At 34.6% G+C, this 24,005-nt stretch overlaps 1 protein-coding gene across 1 annotated transcript in view; it reads right to left on the bottom strand.

Annotated features, from left to right (window-relative positions):
* The window catches only part of Rspo3 (R-spondin 3), a 79,224-nt gene that overhangs the window by 37,134 nt on the left and 18,085 nt on the right, over positions 1-24,005 (bottom strand). Inside the window, exons 2-4 of the mRNA XM_046427608.2 lie at positions 11,990-12,181; positions 10,114-10,260; positions 5,345-5,542 (exon numbers count right to left, since the gene is read on the bottom strand). Coding sequence (XP_046283564.1) covers positions 5,345-5,542; positions 10,114-10,260; positions 11,990-12,181 — 537 coding nt within the window. The remainder of the gene's footprint in view (positions 1-5,344; positions 5,543-10,113; positions 10,261-11,989; positions 12,182-24,005) is intronic.

Raw genomic sequence — 24,005 nt, 5'->3', positions numbered from 1 at the left:
AGATGTACAAATACTATGTCTCAGTAAAAGAGGCAGCTGCATATGGTTGTACTCAATAAGAGAGAATTATGAAACAAGAGATGGCTATAGTTATATAATGAATTTCGGTGAAGAGAAAGCTACTAGGGATGAAACAACTAGGAGTCCTCTCCACTGAGGACATTAAATGAAAAATTGGGCTTGGTTTTTAAGAAGTAACACATATATTTGCATTAAGGAATGGTTCTCTAAGAATGAAGGTTGTTATTTACTAGAATGTAGTGCCTTTTATGAGGGTTTTAAGCATAGCTGTATATTTTTATGTAATACAGGAATATTTTAAATTAAAATATTATTAAGCTTTAGTAAAATTGATTATTATATTCATATTGTGGAGCAAAACTTCTGCCTCTGTCCCACCATTTTGTCCTAGTTAACATCTCTTCCTATGAAGTGCAGGTTTTTATTGGTGGCAAGTGGTCTTCTCCAGAATCCACACAACCCAAGGAATATAGAAAAGAAATTGTTGAGTTTGCACCACAGTTTCTTATTCTTGGTACTCTTAGCAGTTAATGATTTTTCCTGAGAGCAAAGTCATCCCTGGTTGAGAACCATAGTCTCTAGTGCCATTTTATCTGAGCTCTATATTTTATTGACATTTGTTTTCCCTGTGTCAAGGCTTCAGTCTAATATCAGGTGTAAGGAAAGAGCAGAAAGTTTCATCCTTCAGTGCTTAAACAGAATGAGTGTCTTTAGTCCAGTTGGCCTTCCATGAGCATGAGAACTGTTAAAAGGCAAAATCTAAATTCTTCAAACCAGCTGGCATCCTACAGTTTTCAATGAATAAAACCATCTATTTGGCTTTTGATGAGTTGTTCTGGAAATCTTGGCCATGTACCTTGTTTTGAATTGAATTACTAGTTAATCTAATTCCTTCCTGTAGTAAATTCAACTATAAGTCATTGGAGTAGTTATAAAAATTTAGGAAGCAAACTAAATGACAAAGAAGCAAACCTAGAAACAACATAGATTCACTGTTGTTTTTTGTTAGATTTTTAAAAACTGATATTGTTGTAATTTTAAATATACCATCATAATAATGCATATTTATAATACTGATATTATAAGTTAGCATGTAAGACCTTTCTTTCATGTAATACCCAGTAGAATTATTATACTTAATTTTGGGGAGGTACACAAAGCAACCTATAGTATATTAAATTTATACAATAATTTCTGTACTTATTTCCTTGGACATTTTATTTACTTCTATTTTAATGTACTCCTTTTCTAACTAAGATGGGAATAAAACTACCTCATATTTTTTACCAAAAAGGTAGATTCCAACTGCATTTTTCCCATGACTCTTCTCTCTTCTTTCAATTTCAAGATCACCCACTACCTGTAATTAATGAGGATCTTCTTCATGAGTTAGTCATGAATGGAATTTCTTTCATTTATGGTGAATTGCCCTAAAAATCATCTGTAGGAAATTCTCTTCAGTAAATTAGAGTAATGAGAAAATAAGCTAAAAAATACTAACTCTCCTTCCATCTCCATCACACACACAAACACACTTTTGCATCAAATGCAGGCACACACGCACCTCCTGGTTTCACTTCTATCTGTGATGGTTATACCCCATATGTTGAAAGAGTCAATAATTATAAATTGACAACCATTGAAAGTATACTTTCTCCTTCTTTTCTTCCATTTCAATATATTATTTTAATGTCTATATAGTATTTGTCTGCATGTTGGTTTATGTAGTCTCTTCAAATACATCTCACATATTTTTGGTATTTCAAACATAATTCAGTTGAGGTAAGTTTAACTTTTTACTTGGGCTAGTAATTGATGAATAAGCTAAGCCTGATAAAGATATCATGTTAGGTAAAGGGGAAATATATCTAAATATGTTAAAAATAGTACACTTATTTACTTATTTTATTTATTTTATTTTTATTAAAATTTTGAGTTGGAACTATGAAAATTACATTTATCTCCTTGCATTCACTTACTACATCTATCCTCAACAAAAGAGAGATAGGAAAGAAAACTTCGTACAAGATTTTGCAACTTATCTTTTCAACAACACATATTAATTGAAAAACATCTCACGACTAGGATAAGCCATTCTGTTACTAGAAACTATTTTCTTCTACTCAACTTCTTTGTGCACATTTTGGAAAGTCATTTCTGGTTCTTATCACTCTTCCCTAGGGACTCTGCCTTTGGCAATTACAACACAGCAGAAAAAATTCTGAACACATGCTCCATACCTAGTCCAAATGAGTTATCTACCTCTGTCTATTGTTAACTTCTTGGGCAGGGATCATAGAGGTAAGTTTAAAATTTTAGGCTAAATTTTATAATAAAAACCTTACCTTTTAGTTTACTCACTAAATGAATGTTCCTGTTTTATGACTCTTATTGGTATTTAGGAGAATTCAAATAATAAGATATTTTAGTGGTAGGAGAGATCATGTCTTTATTATTTTGTTATGTTTATCTTTTAAATTACCTAAAGGTTTCTAATGCTTACTCTAATTAAAATAAGAAACATCAGATGGTATAAAAATTAAAAAGAAATTAAAGTCTTCTACTTTATTTGGTCTGATAATATTCTTCCTTCTATGCATATTTGTGGTTCTTACCACTAAGATGATAAATTCAAGACAATAACTAAGTGTTTTATTATATTGTATATGTAACATAAATTTATATCAAACCCTAAATGAGGACTTGCATGATTGTTTTTGTTTTTGTCTTGATGGTATGCTTTATATAGTTAAAATTGTGGGATGTCCAGAGGTCATAATTACTTATCTATCTGGTTTCTCTGTGTTCATATAGGATATTTGATAAGTAAACCTCATGGAAAGAAAGGTATAAGGTTAGGGAAGTAGTGAATGAAGGGAGAAACAGATTTGTTCCTGAACTACTTGAAATAGTTCTAAAGAAAACATTGAAAGATGAATGAAGAGTAAGTAAAAGTGAAGCTAGATCTAGAGTTTAATTATAAGTGATCCACATTTTCTACTGAATAGTCTATGCATTATTAAATTTGAAAAGGAATAAAATGATTGAATTTTTTCTAATTGTATAAATTCTCTTGTCAATATAAAATGTCACTGTATCCTTAGAGGCAATCAGAGAGAAATTTTAAGCCAAGTCTTATGTCACAGGTTACTATTTCAAATGCCTTGTGGCATTATTTATCTTATCAGTTACTCATCTTAAGAACTGACATTTTCAATGTTAATGTTTAGATCAAGTGCCAGCAAAATATATTAGAAGACCACATTCTTAAATAAAGGAAATAAAATGTTCCTAGTGTCTTACTTTAATTTTTTTCAATTGGATAAACTTTCCTTAAATTTTAAAAGTAAAGTATACTAATACTGATTAGTACTGTAGAGTCTTTGTGGAAAGAATGATATGAGCAAAGACCACCTGTAAGTCATTAAATTTCAAGAAAATTTAGTAAACATAAGTAAACATAGGGCTATGGGAGCATACGCATAGTAGAGTGATGAAATATTTGATTTCCAAATCCAACTTTTAAAATCTAAGATGTTTTAGATTAATTGGTAACAAATGCCAGAAAGACCTTTTTCACTAGCCAATTTCTTCTTCTTTGTCTTCTTTTTTAAAAAATATTTTTTAGTTGTAGATGTATCTTTATTTACTTATTTTATTGATTTATGTATGGTGCTGAGGATCAAACCCAGTGCCTCACACATGCTAGGCAAGTGTTCTGCCACTGAGCCACAATCCCAGCAGCTCACTAGCCAATTTCTATTCCCAAATCTAAATTTTAATCAAAACTTCTTACAAATTTACAAAAGTTTGAAGTTCTTTTTAGAATAACCCTTGTGTTCAAGAATTTTGTCACATTAACTACTTGATGTAATGGTAACAATAGATTATACATTCTGATGATGGCCATTTTGTGTTGGTATAATGAAAGGTGCTTTGAAACGCACAGGTGACTCCAAATCTTTTTTTATACGAACAATGCTCATGTGTACACAGAGTCCTCCACTGTGCTCCATTAAACTTAGTTCACATACATATAAATTCCTGTAGTACATGGTTTTGTGATCACCTGTTCAAATATCTCAACCCTTCACACGACTTTGAGTATACTCTCAGAGACAGAATGCTCTGACAGTATTCTATTTAGACAGGAATCCCTACAGCTAGTACTATGTATGGCCATGAAGTGAGAATTTAATAAAATATGCTGAAAGAATGCACGAAAAAAACTTAGGAAGTTCAATCAGAGGCAGACTACTCCTTACAAGAAGCAATTACTTGAGAGGCTCATTCACAGGGTCACCAGATAACTACCAATAGTTACTCAAAGCTACATAACATATTTGTAGGAAGTGGTGCTATGTGCATGAGTGAGAAAGTCAGGAAAATGATATTTTAAAGGTCAACAATTGTGGTTCTTCTAAATGGAAGTTTATTCACTCTCAAGCATCATAATATATAGTATATTTTTCCTTGGAACTCGTAAGATTTCAGAACAAGTCCTTGCATTGTTAATAAATATTTAATAGATTTTATAATCTAGTATTTAGAGTTAGTATAACATGGAAAAATCAAACAGACAACCAACTGCCCCTCCCAAGGAATAGAGCATCATTAATGGTTGTGCTAAACTCATAAAATACAGCCTTGGTCATTTAATTCAGAGGTAATTGTATGTGTGTGTGTGTGTGTGTATATATATATATATATATATATATATATATATATATATGATATTTATATACACATTTAGGGCTGGGGTTGCAGCTCAGTGGTAGAGAGCTTGCCTAGCATGTGTGAGGCACTGTGTTCGAGTCTCAGCACCACATATAAATAAATAAAATAAAGGTCTATCCACAACTAAATATATATTTGTTTAGTCACAAAAATTTGCTACCTAATTACACAACTTTGATTTGTATGCAAGGAGGAAAGGACTAAGTTGGTGTTGTCTCTTTGCCATAGTATTACACAAAATGGAATCAGAGCTTGTGTTATGAGACTTTTCAAAAGTCTTCTAGGCACTAAGAAGGTGGATCATAGAAAAAATAATCGCCTAGATGCTTATAATATAAACTCATGTATCACAATTCAGTTAGCACACTTTTATAGTAGCATAATGTTCTGAGATTAGGCTCCAGTTTTTAAAATTATCACACCTATATTCTATAATGTGGGGTAAACATATTATTTGCTTGTACACACTGTAGGATTTTAGACATGAGTAACGTGGCCAAATATTTCCTAAGAAATACTTAATGCATAAAGCAAGATATGCATCAAATTATGAGAATTCAAACAAGCACATTTTGTATGACTGTACCTCGTTCTCCCTTCTGACACTTCTTTCTTTGCACTGTACACTTTCTTGTCTCACTCGTAGGTGGACACAGGTTACCCTTGGCTGAAGGATGCTGTATTATTTCTCGGACCCGTGTTTCAGTCCCTCTTTTGAAGCCACATGTTTTTCCTTTCTTCATGCATGGACTCCAAGGGCTCCATTCACTGGCCTCGCAGTGCACTGAAATAGAACAGCAAAAACAGTCTCAGTTGGCTTACAACACTGTCATGATAGTTAAATAAGAAAGATTTGCTTCCCTCAATACTTGCCCAAATTTTGAGGATAAAACCTGCAGATCAAAGTTGGGTAAGATGACTTAAGTATAAATCAGAGAATGGAAGAAGCAGAAATAGAATGCTTTCAGGTTTTTTCATAATCATTAGGTAAATTCATTTTTACATTGGATTTACATTTTGCTCTAGATTTGATTAACTCATCCAGTAATACAGTTCATCACAACTGATCAATGCTTTATAATTTCCAGAGAATCCCTACAATTATCTATTGATTCTGACCAGAACTTGAGAGAAGATGTCATTATTTGCTAAAGAATTGATTTTCAAACTTCAGTATGCATCAGAATTATCTGAGGGTCTGCTAAAACACAGAATGCTGGACCCCACAGCTTGAGTTTCTGATTCAGCTGTCCGGCATGGGGCTGTGAATTTGCTTTCCTAACAATACAAGTGATGCTGATTTGTAGATACTAGGAATAGCCTTTGAAAACTTCTGTACAATAGAATGATTGAACAGCAAATGAATCCAGGTCTTTGGCCTACATTCACAGCCTTTCTTACTTCTGTGCAGAAGAGCCCTTAAAAATTGCCATTTATTACTGGGTATGGTTCAGCATAGCAGCATCTATTATAAGGGAATTCTGGGATTATTTCAGTTGATAACCTGCTTCTAGAATGAACTTGACTGAATGATCCCTAAGAGAAATTGAGTTACCTTTTCTTAAGGTTTTAGATTTGTTTCCTTTTTCTGTATTTAGTATTCATGTCTTTTCAATAATGACTTTCCCAAGTTTTAGAACAGATATTTGTACTTCCAACAAAAAGAAATATTTGAAAACTTCTCTTCTTATATTTATAACCACTGAACTTCCTAACTTAATAACAAGTGACACAGCTTCCAACAGCAACACTTTCCCATGATACAACCCATGCCAAGTTTCCTAGAAAATTCTTCTGCCTTAACGAACCCTTATTTTAGAGCAGAATGCCCTTTGATAACAACCTCAAGACACATAACCTGTTGGGCATGGTGACACTACTTTGAAAGCTGAGGCAAGAGGGTTGCAGGTTCAAGGCCAGTCTGGGCAAATTAACAAGACCCTGTCTCAAAATAAAATTTGAAACAGGTCTGGGGTATAGTTCAGCAGTAGAATGCCCCAGCATTGCACACACGCATGGGTGCACACACACACAGACACACACATACAAAAAGAAACATAACCTAAGTATATTATAAATTTAAATCCATTCATCATACATTTCTCTCAGGCTTTTTCAGTCCCTTTCAATACCTGAATGTAACACAGAGTTAAATAAAAGTGATTACACACTAGATACTTGAATTTAAGTTTCTGTGATCTTGAGCTTTAGTGAACCACTTTCAAAATAGTCTTCATGCTCAATTAACCACCATAATTATGGTTAAAGAATAGAACAACCATTAACAACATCATAATCATTTTCCAGTTATGAACATTATCTTCCAGTATCCCATCTCAAACTTAACCATTGAAAAAGTAGCAGATCTTTAATACATAAAATAAAAATATGTCCAAAATGAAAGTAAAAATAATTGAAAAGATTGTGAGCTCTAATTTTGTCTAGTATTCATTTAATGCCATAATTAAGAGGACTATATTAGGAAACATTGTCTAATGCAGAAATGACCAGACCTGGGTGTTCTTTCATAGTAGAAAAATGGTAAAGAAAAATGTGTATTTAGCCTTCAGAAAACCAGATTTAAAAAATTACAACGTGGGTAAGTATTGGTCTATAGTCAGAAAGTGAATGGTGCTGAAAGTGAAATTGTAATGACACCCTTTGACAATTACATTGGAAGAAGAAGTACATTCAAACTAATGGGGTTAGGTATTAAAAAGCTCTAATAAGACAAGAGAGTTAAAATGCCAGGAGAGGAGAATCACTTTTTTTCCTATAGAAATAGTAGAATAAACTATATTAGCATCCAGAAAAAATGGAAATTTTGGAGGAAATGCTAAAGATAACAAAAAGGTTACAGTCAGGTTACTAAATGAACAATGGAGAACTGGAGCAATACTTGGTTAAGAGATAGTTTTTTTTTAAAAAAAGCAGAATTACTCAGTTTCTGTGTTTCTTCTATCTTCTGTAATAAGAACAACCTCAACATTGGAAATCTCTAGCTATTCACTAATGAAGCAAGTGTCTCAAAAACAATAATGAGTTGCCTTCCCCTGGTACTAGTTATGTTGAAATTGACCATTAGTCTTGGGTAACAGTGAAGGGGACGAAAATTAAGAGGAAAATTTAACCGGATGTCCTACCATTATTGGTCTTGCAATACCATTTTGATTTTGCTCAGTTCTTGCTGATCAACTACATGGTTCCACAGAAAATCAAACAAGGACATCTTCTTCCATCTGTGACTACTAGAGCAAGACCACTTCTCCAATGAGGATGACAGAATGACAGTAAAGAAAGAAAGCTAATAACTGAGCACCAACTGGAAAGACTATGTCCTCTTATAAAATTGGGTTCAGTGGATGTTTATGCTTATTTTGACCTGAAACCACGGGGAATACGTATGTGATGGCAAAAGACTCCAGTTCCACATCAGGGCAGTGTTTTCTTTGATTTTGACCTTTCCACTCAATTTGAAATCTAGGTAGGAAGCCAGAGATACAGTTTTTATATTTTTAGCAAAGGGAAAGACATATTTTGTTGGGTAGCCAGTGGGGAGCTAAGGTTAACGTACTAAGTATAGCCCTGACAACATGCAATATGGCCTGGGGGTTAAGATTTCAGCTCTCTGGGTCCGATTTTTCATGGTTGTTAGGGGAATAGGCTTTCATATTCTTCTGCATGGTGAAGTAGGTCATCTTCTTTCCTGAAATTCTGGGGCAAAGTGATATGTGTGGCGCCGGTAGGCCAGATGGCACCTGATGGGAGACAGCCCTTATGGACAAACAAGAGTCAACCCTGAAATAAAGTCTCTGATTTGCACTACTATTGTGTCCTAGGTCCTTTGTACCTAGTAAATGAGCTAAATGAAGTTAAGTGGCCTTTAGACTGCTAGTACCTATTTTAAAATATAAACCTCCTAAATTTGTGTTAAAAAATAATCTAGTTTTACTGGTGGCATAAAACTAGGAAACATTAAAGGCTAACCCAACAGTACCAAATGTTAAATGCTCTTTCGGGTAAGAAAGCCTTTAATATAAATAACATCTGAACACAGAGTGCTACACCTTCAATCACTAAGAAAATTTCAATGTGGGTCCTTTTTTCTGGGTAAATAAATCCCACAAACTCAGTAATTCATCGTGAATTTCTATCCTTGAATATTCCACAAGCGTGTTCCCATTTTTTTTTTTTATTCCAAGTTTGGAACTGATTACCTCTAATCGTCAGCCCTCAGGACCTGTAAAGAGATCAACTTGAAGTGCTTTCTCATGTACCTTTTACCCTTTCCTAAGCTGTTTTTCTGAGTTTTTATTGAGAAGAAAAAAACTTAATCATAAAGAGTCATGAACTGGTTCAGGACTGTTATTTTCCAGATGCTTCTGAGGTTACCTTTAAAATATCATCTATTTGTTTCATTCTACCCAAACTATTGTTCAGAAATAAAAATTCTATGGAGGACCTGAAATGGTTAAATCACCACCTTATATTTACTGCTCCAACACTTAAATTCTGAAGGGTCTGTTGCTGTGGCCCCAGGGCTGTCCTGGAGACTATCTTGTACTGAATCAGGAGGGCTGTTGTGTGCACATGCCAACCTCAGTGCAGCATCAAAGGTTCCTGCAGTTCTTGCCCAGGGGATTTTGAGCTTTCCTATGCTGTTTTCTCATTTGGTTTAGCATCTGCTCCCCAAGTGTTCATCAAACTCATAGCTCAAGTAGCTGCACAACATTGAAAAGAGGGAAAATATAGCCTGACAGTGATCTGTTATTTAGACAAACAACTTGTCTCAGGGACCTCCCCTCTAGAAAACTCAGCCTGCAGTTAATCAGATCCCGGGACTCTCTCCTTTTGTCAGTTTGAGTAAGTCCAAAATATTTCTTTTTTTCCTTTCTGAATACCTGTGCAAGTAGAACATTGAAGCATTAATGGACTTATCAAGAGAAAATATTCCCTCCTTGGAAAATAACTTTGGTTACTGGTTGAGATTAGACCTAGGTGTTTTGTGAAATCATTGTTTTAATTACTTCAAGATACAGAGACTAATTCTAAGTAAAACTTCATTAGGTAATGATGCAAAATAAATCTACAGTGTTCAGAATAGTTGAAACATACAAACAGTCCTTAAGAAATAATGGAGCACTCATTGGATGAAAAATGTTACTGTGATACAGGCTAGATAATGCTATGAGAGCATCTTTAGAATAGGATCTTTGTAAAGAAGGATGGAGAGAGCCTCTTAAGAGACAATTGTTGAGGCTCTTGTGAGACTGGACTTTGAGAAGCACCTTCATGGAGAATGACTATCATGTGAGGTGTTTCTCATCCATTCTAAATTTCAGAGGTCCTCCTCACCAATACTGACGCACTCCATGGTATGGTTGTTGGCTTCCAACCCTTCTGGGCAATTGTCAAGGCACTTTCCAAGGTGTAAGTAAAATCCACTTTTACACTTTGTGCAGAAATTTTTGTTGAAACACGTATCACAATCAGCCTTGCACTCTGAAAAAGAAAAAAAAGAGAAATATGCTTTCATGATCTTTTCATAACTATTGTTGGACCATTTTTCCATACACAGGCAATTTTGTATCAAACACACACTTGGGGTTCAAATTTATTTTGCTAAAATGAGTTAAAGATTCCTCTATAGTCATTTAGTTGATGTATATCAGTTGTTGATTTAATATCATGTACTAATTACCTAATGAAATGTTTTGATTATATAGGATGAGTATTCCCTTTCCTAATGTCTAAAACCCCAAATGCTCTGAAATAGGACACTTTTTTTTTTTAGCACCACACCAATGTGACACTCAAAATGTTTCTGATTCAAATGTCTGAATTTGGGATGCTCAACCAGTAAAAACTACATAAATATTCTAAAATGTAAAAAACTTCAAATTCTGAAACACTTCTGGTTCCAGGCAACTCAGATAAGGGATACTCAACTTGTACATATATATTGCCAAAATTGGTTACAGGACAAGTATCTATTTGTATTAAATCATAGTGAAGATGTCTCATTAGAACTTTCATAAACTATACTGGGATACTCTCTTGTACTGTTCTTATTCACTCAACAAATATTTGATTTGAAGTATATGCCAGGGATTATTCTAGATATTGGTTGATAGCAATTCACATGAGAAAAAAGATTCAGACTGCACAAAGCTTGCATTCTAGGAGGAAATATAATACAAACAACAAATTGACCCTTCTTGTAGTAATCCTATAAGCCAGGATTATTACAAGAATTTTATAATATTAAGTTAGTTAAACTTTAAAACAACCCAACAAGGAAGTCCCTATGATGATTCCCATTTTACACATAAGGTGCTTGAAGCTCAAAAGATTATGTAATTAGCTAAGAACCACAGAGGTGAATTGGTTTTCTAAACCAGGCAGTTTGATTTCACTTTTCAGTGAAAAGCACTCTGAAAAAAAAAACAAAACAACCACAAAAGAAAAGGGAAGAAAAAGAACTGGGAAATAACTGACAAAGGTAAAGGCTGATTATTTTGAATAAGATGGTCATGGAATACCTCTCTGGGAAGATGGTCATGGAACACTGCTCTGACATGTGAGAAGAATCCCAGATGAAATGGGAGAGCTAGCCATGCAAAGGCAGGCAAAGATCTTTCCAAATTTCCAGAAGAGCCAGCATACAACAGTAATTACAAAGGCTGGAGGTGGGAAGGCCTTGTTAGGAGACCAGTTGAGGCTGGTGCAACATGGTAGAGAGGGAGTCCTAGGAGATGATCGTGGAGGGACAGATAGAGAGCTATATGGTATTTCCTAATTTACAGTTTTGAAAGTTCACTTGGGTTCAGTATGGAGTGCAGACTCCCTGGGTCCAGAAGAGAATATATCCAATGGATGAAATAAATGTTTGAGTTGCTACACTCAAATCCTTTGGTAGCCTAAAAAGCTACAATGATTCAAATAATTAAATACTTGGAGTTTTTGATGGTCATGGGAACTAAGATGATATTGATGCTTACAGTACTTTTCCATAGGTTCAATAAGTAATAAACATGTTCTCAGTCTTAGCTTTTCAATTAAAAGAAAACCACATGATTTTTGCTTTATCTTGCTAAATTTAAGTATGGTTTAGCCTAATCATCAGGTAAACACTATTTACTTAACACTATCACAGATATATTAGAAGCGATTTCAATCTGAAAAAGTCCCCAAGGATGAGATAAAAATATAATGTTGTGTAGGCACTTACTTGTACACTTATTTATATCTGGATATCGAGTTCCATAATATCCACTTGGACATGAAGAGAGACACACTCCTATCTGCTTCATGCCAATTCTTTCCAGAACAAAAAATAGTCTGGGCTTACATGACAAACATCCATTGTAATCTGAACATGTTGCACAGCCTCCTTGGCAGCCTTGACTGACATTAGGATGCACTGGGGAGACAAATGAAGAAAGACAAAAACAAAGGTTAACTTATAAACATAGAAGTTGCATGACATTTTCTGGTAGTGTTTACATTTCTTTCACTAGCTTTCAATTTGGTGGTAATGGTTGAATGAGGCAGAATTTTTTTCCGACCTTTTTTTTTTCGGTGTGATATGATATTTCCTTTTAACACATATGTTGCCTTTAATTTCAAAGTTCATAAAATTTGTGCATTTGAAAAATAGCAATGCATTTGGCTTGAACAATCTGTAGAATACATATGCAAAATACCTTTACTAATTAGTTCCTTGGGAAATTAGGGACTATATGTAAAATATCCTTACTGAATTAGCTTCTCTGGAAATTAGGGACTGGCAATTTTATGCTCACATGTGAATTGAAATTAATACACATGGCTTTAGTTTTTCATTTATGTGGTAGGTGATAAGCACATATCTTTAATTTCTTCAGTAATATAATTACACACACTAGGGTTTGAGAAAGGATACTAAGTTCTAAGATATTTATTCCAACTATGGTATATTAGAGAACACAATTTTACTCTTTGATTCAGTGCAAATTGATTCTGAAACTATGTTAGCTACTCACCACCCTCCAACGCTTTCTTGAAATATTTCTTCTCAAGTGGGTTTAATAATTGCCAACACAAATTGATACAATGCTGTAAATTTAATATTACTAGTATTTCCATGAGGGCCATATGCAAGTGCTTATGGTAATTTATTCTCAGTATTGTATATTTGGGACAGTCTTACAATTTCTGTGCCCTCGTTTTTTGCTTACTGAAGTAAAAATCTTATATGCTGAGGATAGACGAGTCTGTCCTAAGGATATGGCTACACGTATTCCCAGGTTTCAAAGAATCACTCATGTAAGAGTGTCAATTATCAATTTAGAGAAAATATGAATACACATCTGGGGAGATTGATGTTTACCTCAGGTCATCCCCACTTTAACCTTCTTATGACTATTAACTGTGTGTGATGTGGTAGAAACTGCTGCCTAAGGGGTGTCTTCCTTGTGACCAGGGTTTGGGATGATTTCACCTGCTAAAATATTCTCTATTCAAATATAAGATGAATAGCATATTTTTTCATTTCAGAATGCTAGAAGGGAAAAAAAATGTTCCTTTGAGAAACAAAGGTTGATGAACAGGAATTGAAGGTATCTCCACATACTTCTGACTTCCTTTGTTGGAAAAGGAAGGTATAGCTCTGATAGGCCATGCTGTTGTTAGACTGTATTCAGTGATATTTGGTTACTATTTGGTTACTAAGTTCTTTCTTACCTTCAGAGTTACCTAGTAGGGGTACCCATAAGATCAAAGAGCCTTACATAGGGGTGCATGGGTGAGCTACACAGAGATCATTTGGTTGACTAGCATCCTCTGTCTGTAAGAAGCCATCCTGGAATCAGCCACAGGAACCACAAACAGCTCATTCTTATTCCAAGACGTTTTGTAAATAAACTGAGGAAATGTGTGGGGGGAAGGGAAGTCTGCTTTTCCTGTCTATGCTCTTCTGCAGGGTGGGGCAATCATATAAAGTGGCACAGGAGGTTTAGACATTATAGGGCCCCGGGGACCTGTAAGTGAAAACTGTTTTCCAAGTAACAGGGTCATTTTTCATGCCAGTAACTCAGCGTTGGAGACTTACAGAAAATGTGTACATATTTTAAGCAGGGAAACACCCTAAGGAAAGGGTCAAGAGAGCTCTATGTTCAGAATATATCAGAATTCATTTCAAGAAATGAGAGGTGTCAGTAAAAACCTGCAACCCTTCTTCGAAAAGAATTGCTTATGGAAAAGTGGACTTCACTTGAAATAGAATTGCCTCAAGTTCCCAGGCCACTAAGTGGCTCTGGGTTCAGGGGAAGATGGATCAGGTTGGTCCATGCCAGCATGTCCTTATTTCTGAAATGCAGCTGCTTAAAAGAAAACACATTTGCAAATCTATATATCTTGAAATGTTTGTCAATTATAGTATAAATTTAAATAGATCAGTTGTCAGTATCAGCATGGTTTACATATCAAAACCTCAAATACTGGGATTCCTTAAAATAAATTTCAGTTTAAAAAAATAATTGGGTTTGGGGTGTTTGGAAAGTTCTTAGGAGGAGCTCTGTATGGGTCTCATGATTGAAACCAGTATCCATTGAAATTATGAGGTATGTTGAAAATACTTCACTCAATTCTCTTTTTTTACTGAGTCTTTTACTGATGAAATGTACCACAGTTGACACTGTGCTACAATAAATCTTTTCACCTGTCTTTTTAATATTTTGCTTATGAAGACAAAGGTTTTTGAAAAAATACTTTTGAAAAATCAAGGAAGACCCAGTTGTCCCAACTTGCCAGGAAATTTTGTTTATTTCTTGTCAGTGAACTTTCAATGGAGGCAGTGAACTTTGAATATGAAATGAAGGCAAACTTTATTTCTTCAAAAAAGCTTCAATGCTGGCTGTGGACATAAGAGAAATTGAGATTATGAAGTCCAGATTCTATGATCCTATTTTTTTATGGTTGAATTCTGTAGTGACTGCTTTCTTGAATGCTGTATAAGGATCACTCAAATTATACAGTCTGTATTACACAACTAGATACAAATTTCCCAAACTTCATCTTAAGTCAAGAGCTTTTACTTTTTATATGGAAACCACAGAAAACTTTGGTCTGGATTGACTGTAACAGCTTTTTCAGCCATAAAATCTTGTGATCCTAAAATGGAAAATAGAATTTTACTTTGTTGTGCCTCTTCATAATTCCTATTCTAATAATAACTTCATTTTTATTTGTAAATTTCTTTTCCCAAGCAATATTTTTCTACTGTATTTTATATAAGCAATGTAGATCTTGGTAGTGGAAAGCAAGGGGAGATTTCATGGAATATCTAATGCTTGAACTCAATTTTAGAAAGGGAGTTGGAGTTTACCAGTACATAAATGGTCCTGTGGGGCCAGGGGAGGAAACACCACAATCACCCAAACCGAGGAGACTGGCATGAGTTCAATCCAAGTGGTGCATAAGTAGTGGGTTATGGAAAAATGAGGACTATCAGAAAGATTGGTAGAGAGTAGATCTAAATTATGGAATGCTTTGTTGGCTGTGCCAAAGAAATTATCCTGTAGACATAGGGGTTTCAATCCAATGGGTGATACATCAGTTTTCTGTTCAAAAGGAATTCTCCTAGTAGCATGGGAGTCCTGGAAACTGGGATATGAATAATGTAGTGTTCAGGGTAAAAGACAGACAGTAGCTTAAATGGCTGAAACAGTATAATATGGTGAGAAAGGGATGCATGTTCTAAGGATATTTAGGAGATAGAATCATTCAAATATGGCAACCAAATAAATGTGGCCTGAACAAGAAAGGGGATTTGGGAAGCTTCTAGTTCTCACCAGTGAATAGAGAGGGGAGGAACTACCAGGTGAATAAAGCCTGCATGGGGAGGATTAGGACACAGTGTGTAGAATAAAGAGGTCAGAAAATATAAATATCATTTAAAGTCACTAATTTTCAGGAATGGAGCTTACTTTGGGGTGGTTACTGGAGACATACATGGGAGTGTCTGGTGTTGGCTATTTAATTAAAGATGTTCTGAAAGTGGAGAACATTGATAAATGGTAGGGAAAAAAAGACAATTCCAAATAAACAGCATTTGGTAAGAGAAAAGACGTATTATAAACAGATTTTAATAATACTTTACATTTCTATACCAATTTCAAAAAAAGCATCTCATTAAAAAACTAAGTTAACTGTGGCAACTGTCCTATGATGTATATAAGTAAGTTGGAGCTATCATAATTACTTATTTTTAAACCCTAAAATAGGACTCAAAGAAATACTACAAATCCGGGGCTGGGGATGTGGCTCAAGCGGTAGCGCGCTCGCCTGGCATGCGTCTGGCCCGGGTTCAGTCCTCAGCACCGCATACAAACAAAGATGTTGTGTCCGCCGAAAACGAAAAAATAAATATTAAAAGTTCTCTCTCTCTTTCTCTCTCTCTCTCTCTCTTAAAAATAAAAAAGAAATACTACAAATCACTGAATTAATATTGAGTTTAGATCAAGGGCTAAAACACATATCTTTGATATCTGGTACTTATTTCTCTAAATACAAATAAACTTCAGATGTGCAACAGGGATAGATATGAGTGGGAAATGGACAAATTCACAGGAAATTTAAATTGGGATCTTAAGATTTTTACATAGTAAAATTAGTATGCCTTTCTTAAAATTAAGAAAGAGGTAAATATCTTTTCTCAGCCTATTTATGAGGGTTAAGTGTATGAAAAGGGTATATATTAATGCATAATTTAAAAACTATTTGCAGTGTCTGAATTGTCAACACTCCTGAGTTAAATGACTTCAGTTTCTCTAGCTTTTAAACAAGCCTTCCTACTATCTCCTTGATAACCTCCAACTTGTGATAAATAACTGATGAAACAGTTCCTAAGGAACTTACTATTGGCATGAGAGTTAATTCAACTGTGATATTCAGAGCATCAAGTGTTTTCAGTTTTGTTGTTTGATGCTGAGAATTGAACCTAGAGCCTCATGCATGTTAGGCAAGCATTCCACCATTGAGCTACACCCCCAGCCCCAGAACATAGAATTTTAGAGGGTACCAGGGCATTTGGTAAATATACCACGTTACTAATTTTCAGTGTTTATGATATATCAAACCAATTACAATATTGAAAACTAAGTTCTCCTTCTTTAATAATTTAAGTGCAAGCTCCTAAGATTTGCCTTACTCTAATGCCCTTCTAAAGCTCAACTGAAAATGAAAATCTATTGTATATTTCTATGTGGAATAATCCATTATTTTATGCTGCCAGTTACCTCTGATGGTATTTTATTTGTGGCTAAAGAATTTAAAAAATACCAAATTTGATAAAATTTAGGCTTATAAGACAGGTTTGATTGAATTCAAAGGAAGTTCTAAATAAAGAAGTGGTTTATTGATTTCATAATTTATATAATTAAAAATTAATAATAACAAATGTGATAAAAGTTATTTTAAACCAAAAACAGCATAAAACTTATACAAAGTCTTCTGAAAGAATTCTTGTTTTCACATTTACTAATTTCTTTCCTGTGTGCAGGAGCCTTATGAGTCAGGGTAGGGAAAAGATAGCAATGGAATTCCACAGTTATATTTTACATTTGTCCTTTTCTCCAGGTCTTCTCCTTTTACAAGGATCTTCACATTGAACATAAGTTTCTTGAGGGCAGGAATATGATTGCTTTGATAATTTCCTGTTAAGTTTCCTGATGATTCCCAGTTTCTACACAGAGTGGCTATTTATTGAATAGGTCCTTGATAAATAATAATAATAATAATAATAATTATTATTATTATTATTATTATTATTTTACTGGATATTGAAACCAGAGACACTCTATCTTTAATGAATGAAGGCAATAAATAGAAAAAAATAGGGCTGAGGTGGTAAGTCGGTGATAGAGTGCTTGCCTCTCAAGTGTGAGACACTGGGTTTGAATAAAATAAAGGTATCATGTCCATCTACAACAACAACAACAACAAATTTAAAAATTAGAAAAAAATAAGCTACTGTATTTCACCAGAGTTGTTATATCAGTCCAAAAATTGGTCTTTAACTTTGCATCACGGTATTGTCCCATGGCACATTTCTGTTCAACACATGGCTTAAAAGGCAAAGATAGCAGCAATGAATTCACCAGTGGCCTATGGAAGTGCTTTGTCTTCTTGGAAGCTTAAGCCTAGAGCTCTCAGCACTCATGCATTGTCAGTATATTTCTGAAAGCTGACACAGCTAGTTTGTCAGATAAGGAAACCAATAATAGCAATAGCGGTATAGAATCTTCTAATACAAAAGGTTAAATTTTCTAAGTCCATACTTTGCAGCACAGAAGTGAATTTTCTTAAGTGTACTATTTTGATTATAATGCACAAATCAATGACTACTAACGTATTAGCTTTTTTTCCCCCCCAGAGCAGAAAAATGTTCAGTAAACTGTCATGAAGAAATGATTTGGACTATTTGGTTTTAATATATAGTCACAAGTATTCTGTGCACCTTAATCTGTACCAAGGAGAGTTTAGTAATAAATGATTTTAGCAATACTAGCAAAATTTTAAAAGTTTACTATAATGGTTGCACTCCACTTTTTTGCAAAAATATTTGGTATAAAATCTGTGATGATTACGTGGTAAAATATGGTATCTATGCTTTTTAAAAATAATAAAGATGCTAAGTCAATAAATACTCAAGAGAAAGTATCTATAATAATTTATTTTATGTGGGCTGTGCCTATAGACTTCTGGTAAAAGAATCAAGTTCCAAGTCACATACAATTTGAAGATGTTTAATTATGAAATAAATCATTCAAAATGAAATTATGAAAATTTTCTAAAGGTCATTTAGTTGAATAATCCATTGACCTAGAGAAAATGTGGGAATTATTTTCTAGCCCAAGTTAGAACAACACATTTCTACCATATCTGAGAACTTGATTGTTACTGAACCATATTTAAGTTTAGTGTAATGCTACAGTCGAGATGTTTCATGGTCCTTATGGAATGCTTGGCAACATCCACTTTTAGAAAAATCTTATGTTAAAAATTTGAATTACTTGGCAGTCCCCTTTAGATTCTGTTGTGTCAAATAAGAAAATATTGAAAATCAATTTTTAAAAAGTTATTTATAAGTTCAAAAGCTTTCAAAGTAGAACTGACAATGGACAGGTCTCCAGAGCCATTTAAACAATTAGGAGAAGTTAAGTATAGAAAGAAAGATATGTACAAGAGTCTTCTGAATAAATATAATTACTTTTTGGGATTCAACCCTCTTTTGGCATTCCCAAGCTATGAAACTGCGTGAATCGAGGTTTAGTCAGTCCTCCATAGTTATTATCTATTAATAATTTTTGAAAGAGATATATGTTTATACATTTAAACGTATATACATCTTGCAATTTTTGAAATACTGTTTATTGCTTGATGGTTTAATGGTTTAATAAACCAATATCTTAATCTTTAAATGAATTAAAATTCACCTATTATTTACATAACATATATATGCATATGTGTTTGTATATATGTGATATGGAAGCATATACATAACAGACATGCTCATGCACACTCATGCACACATACACCTATGCATACTATTTGGCCTTTTATCAAAGTCAATAGTATAGACTTTAATTGAACTATAACAGGATAATAGTTTGTGCTGTATGTTTTAGTCCCACTGAATCAATCTCTAATCTGAAATTTTGTTCTTACACCAGTGAAACTTACAATTCCTAAGTCTTAGAGAGGAACATACTCAACAGCTGCTGAATACAGTCCAGTTGGTGCTCCACCATTATTATGTGGGGAAACACATTGTTTATAATGGAAGTGATTTCTTTGAGAACTTGGTAAACCTTTCCTTTTCACTTACTAAATAATAATTTCCTAAAGGAGTCTAATATTTGCATTCTATAAATACTTTAAGATAAAACCACAGCAATAAGACAAACCTAACATTAAATAGCAATTATCTTTTCTTTTTACTTGAATCAAGTCAGCTCAAAATATTGCAAAAATGCCTAGTAAATGATGTTAGCTGTAGAATTCCTGAAATCTAAGATATGATGAATATTTGGTAGCTAGATGTGAATGTGGTGGGCAAGGGCTTTGTTTTGCCTAATCACATGCTGTAGGATCAGGACTAGAAACAAAAGATGAAGATGGATGTAGAACCAACAAGTGCAATGGTTTTTAAGACTGTGGAAAAGAACCAGGCCTGAGGATCACCACTATCATGAGGAAATCATGAGGCTGTAGAGATGTGAGTGATATGACATAAAGTTACAGAAGGGCAGAGCCTGATCCTAAAGGCCCTTCCAGAGGGAAGTGAATAGTCTCAGTCTATTTACACTCTGCAATTCTAAGTAAATCTCAGAAGGAAGGAAAAGAACCCATGTGGCCTGATACAGTTATTCACTTTAATTTTTGTTAATTTCATGAGTCTTAGAACAGAACCAGCATGTTGTATTCCATGAAAATATGTTCTATTATTAATTTTTATATTAGAGGAGAATGTTCTAATTAGTAACAAACATGAGAATTTACATTCAGATCCCAACCTTTGAAGAGATTGTGCATCCATCTACATGCTCTTTGCTCTTGGGAATAGTTCATTTCTCCTTTGTCCCTCCCCATCTCCCACCAGCAGTAATTTTAGTCTGCTCTGGGTTTTAAATTTTCACTGCTCTTTTATTGGAGGGTATGTAGGGGTGGGATAGAGGAAGAGAAATGGTAAAGTTATGAAATATGTAAGCAATCATAAGAACAAAGAAAGGATAAAAAGTTTAAAAATTACAGTCTTGCACATCATCTTTTCTTGCATTTTTCTAAACTCTTGCCATTAGCAATGCATATGAAATATCAGTAATAGAGCAATAATGTTATAGCTTTTGCTTTTAATATAATCTTTAAAAAAACAATTTCAACATTATGTTCTTTTATTCATTAAATGAATTAATAATCCACAGACTAATTTCAAAATGGGCCCTTGAGAAGTAGTGAAAACCCATATTAGTTTTCCTGTAACCAACCAGGCAGCTATAGTTGATACTGCTATAAAGACTGAACAAAACTTTTGCAGGATCAAAAATAAAGTACCCCCCCAAACCACAAATAGAAACTCTATCATAAAGTTAATGCACTCTGCTACGTGTTAAAATGTAAGGTACTGAATCAGCATCTCTAGCTGTTGCTAAGGCAGGGAAAGCTTCTCCTTCTCCAAGTGGCCATGTTCCCAAGTGGAGGTGAATAGAGGACAAGAGAGGGTGGAGAGGGGTAATGGAGACCCAGTTCTGTAGAGAGCCAGGACCTGTTGATGAGTTAGTGGGTGGTAATAACAGCGTTTTTCATGAGACAGATCCAACAGTGTTCATCCAACAGTGGGAATCATTATGTGCTCTGGTCTGGCTAAAAGAGCCATTCCTTTTTTTTTTTTTAAGGGGAGAAATAATTAGAAATCAACACAAACAGAAAATGTGATAGTTTAATGGTAATGAATCTGCGTGGGTGAGTCCATAACTACTAACTTCACATTCTTAAGTGAAACAAACTTCAGTTTGTGCTAAAAAACAAACTCTGCTTTGTTTTATTGTGAATAAACTTGGATCTTCCTGCCACAAAGCATGTTAAAGTAGCATATCTGATGGCTGGAGCCTTAGCATAAGCAAACAGCAGGAGAAGCCTTGCGGTATTTTAACAGGCACAAGAAGATGTACAAATAGTTGGTATACCGTTTTAAAAAATCCAGCTTTATGTGCTGCATCTAAAGTCCTGAGCAGAGAAAATAGTGATTTTTTCTCATAAAATTACTAACAGAAGAGAAATACACATGCACCTTTGTGGGTCTGATGAATTTTTATGATATGTGCACAGCTTGCTGCACTGCCACCTCGTTCAGAAATGAGCCCTGCACACTTCTCAAAGGAGCACAGGGACAGGGTGGTGAGGCACTGGCTCTGGACTCTTGCACAGTCTGTTTTGAATCCCAGTTTTGAGACTTATCTAGTTAAATTGCCAACGTTTATCTCTTCTTCCAGCTACTAGTTTAAAAAAAATTAAATTGTTCAACATCCAGACACCATCAGCTAGTAAACATACAAAGATGAACACCTCTAATGATTTGTTTCAAGGTGTTCACAGTCTGCTTATTTATTTAGACAAAAGTTGCTTAGCCTCTTTGAAGCAAGCCTTTCCCATTTCGAACATGGGAGCATCTAGGTAATATAGAGGATTAATAAGTGGATCCAGGAAGACTCTGTAAAGCACCAGCATCTTTACAGATATGCATTCAAAATCAATAGGTATAGGAAATTTCGTTTTACTCAAGAGGCATTAACTACATCCTGTGTTACCTCCATCCATATTCAAGGTAGCTGGCAGATTTACCAATAATAAGTCTGAGAAACCACTCAGTAAGAAAACTGGAAAGAGGGCAAGTGCTGATGCTTCTTTGTACAATAGGAGATTTGATAACTTGGAGAGCCAGAAACTCACAGTCTGAGAAAGAAGCTACTTTCCAAGGACCACAGATATAAACTGTAATAGGAATCCCTGGTGACCTCACACAACATTCTGGGTAAGAAGTCTTAGGAACTCTGGCAACTTACTGAAAACAAACATGTACTTAAACACACTGAAAGACGTGACATAGAAATGCTACTAGTACAGTGCAGAGGACCAAAGGTCTGTGCTTGTGGCTACAGAACTTCACTGCAAGGAAGAAGGACCTGTAGTACTTATTCAAAATGCACACACATAGGTTCCACTCCCAAGAATGTTGATTTGGGAATGGAGATGGCAGACTTAGCTATACTTATAAGGAGCACTCCGCTTGAATTTGATGCATGTGACATAAATACCACACGTTCAGCATCACATCATCACCATCTTCATAAAAAAGTGATTGCTGGAGGCAATCTTCTAGGGACTGATTATACTGAGAAACAAAACACTGTTTCTGACTCAAGAAGCCTACAATGGAGTTAGTAAAATAATCTTTTGAAATTCCAAAGACCATAAATATATAGACAAGCAATTTAATAAAACAGATTTTTGTTTGTTTGTTTTTTTAAGTAGGAGCAATTACCAATGGTTATGTGAAAACTATAGAGAGCAGTTAGGAATAGTTTATGGGACTTTAAGGGAAAAGAGGAACTTATATAAAGGAAAAGGGGAAAAGAGGTGACGTGTTATGAATAAAATTCTTTAGATAGGAATACATAAATAATATTTGGGAGGATGGGGAATATAATCATGGAACTTGCTCTTTCTTAACCCTATCAGCTTTCAGATTTGAACCCGAAGTTAATTAGTGCTCAGATGGTAAAATTATAAAGCTTTGGAGGGATCTACTTCAGACTGATTCCCCAGAATCATCTACTTGATTGTGTCTATAATAACAAATATCCTGATATTTGGGAGACATCCATATAATTTATTTTAAAAAATTCCCCTTATATAAACACTCAACCTCTTAGGAAGTTCTAGTTCCACAGGGAACACTTCTTCCTTAGAACAGCTGGTCCGACAGTGCTGGGTGCTCTTGCCTCCTCACTTCCTCCCCATGATGAGCTCCAGGGGAACTGAAATGGGACAGGTCCTTAAGAATTTGCCAACTCAGCTGTCAGCCAGTAAGACTCTCATCCACAACAAAGAGTTTCCCTAACCTTCAAGCCTTCACAGTCAAATCCAAAGAAATTCTACTAACAATAGACACTTCAGTGGAAATACATGTGGATTGTGGCAGTGCAGGAAAGACCACGGACTTTATAGAAAAACAAAACAAATATCATCCTACCAGGACTTGTAGGGGGGTATTCTGCCACCCACTAGTCTTTGATGCTACACAAATGACATAATATCGTAGAGCTTTAACTATAAAATGATGACAGTAAAAGTTACTCTATTCATTTCAAAGAGGTGTTGAAAAAATTAAATAAGAGAACAATGAGAATGTCTCTCTATACTGCACAAAACTATATTGATATAAACTATATTGATTATTGTTAATAATGGACATAATGATACTTTATGTAACTACTTGGAGCCAGATCTGAAGCTCCCTTTTTCCTAAGAATAGTAAGAAGAGAAAACTAATAATGGTATTTGATGAGAGCAACACAATTGGCTTGTTTTTTAAAATGGTGCCCTTTCATGAGTCATCTGAGGTTATTAGGACAACAGGTTACTGGAACTTTTTAAGGCTTGACAACTCTTGCAGTAAGGAAATAAAGAGATTGTGAAATAAATCC

This window comes from Marmota monax, unplaced genomic scaffold (assembly GCF_021218885.2).
Source record: "Marmota monax isolate L192 unplaced genomic scaffold, Marmota_monax_Labrador192_F-V1.1 WCK01_AAM20220418_F8-fsc00424, whole genome shotgun sequence".
Lineage (NCBI taxonomy): Eukaryota > Metazoa > Chordata > Mammalia > Rodentia > Sciuridae > Marmota > Marmota monax.
Note: the sequence above shows the minus strand (reverse complement) of the source record. Positions and strands in the feature narration are given on the sequence as shown.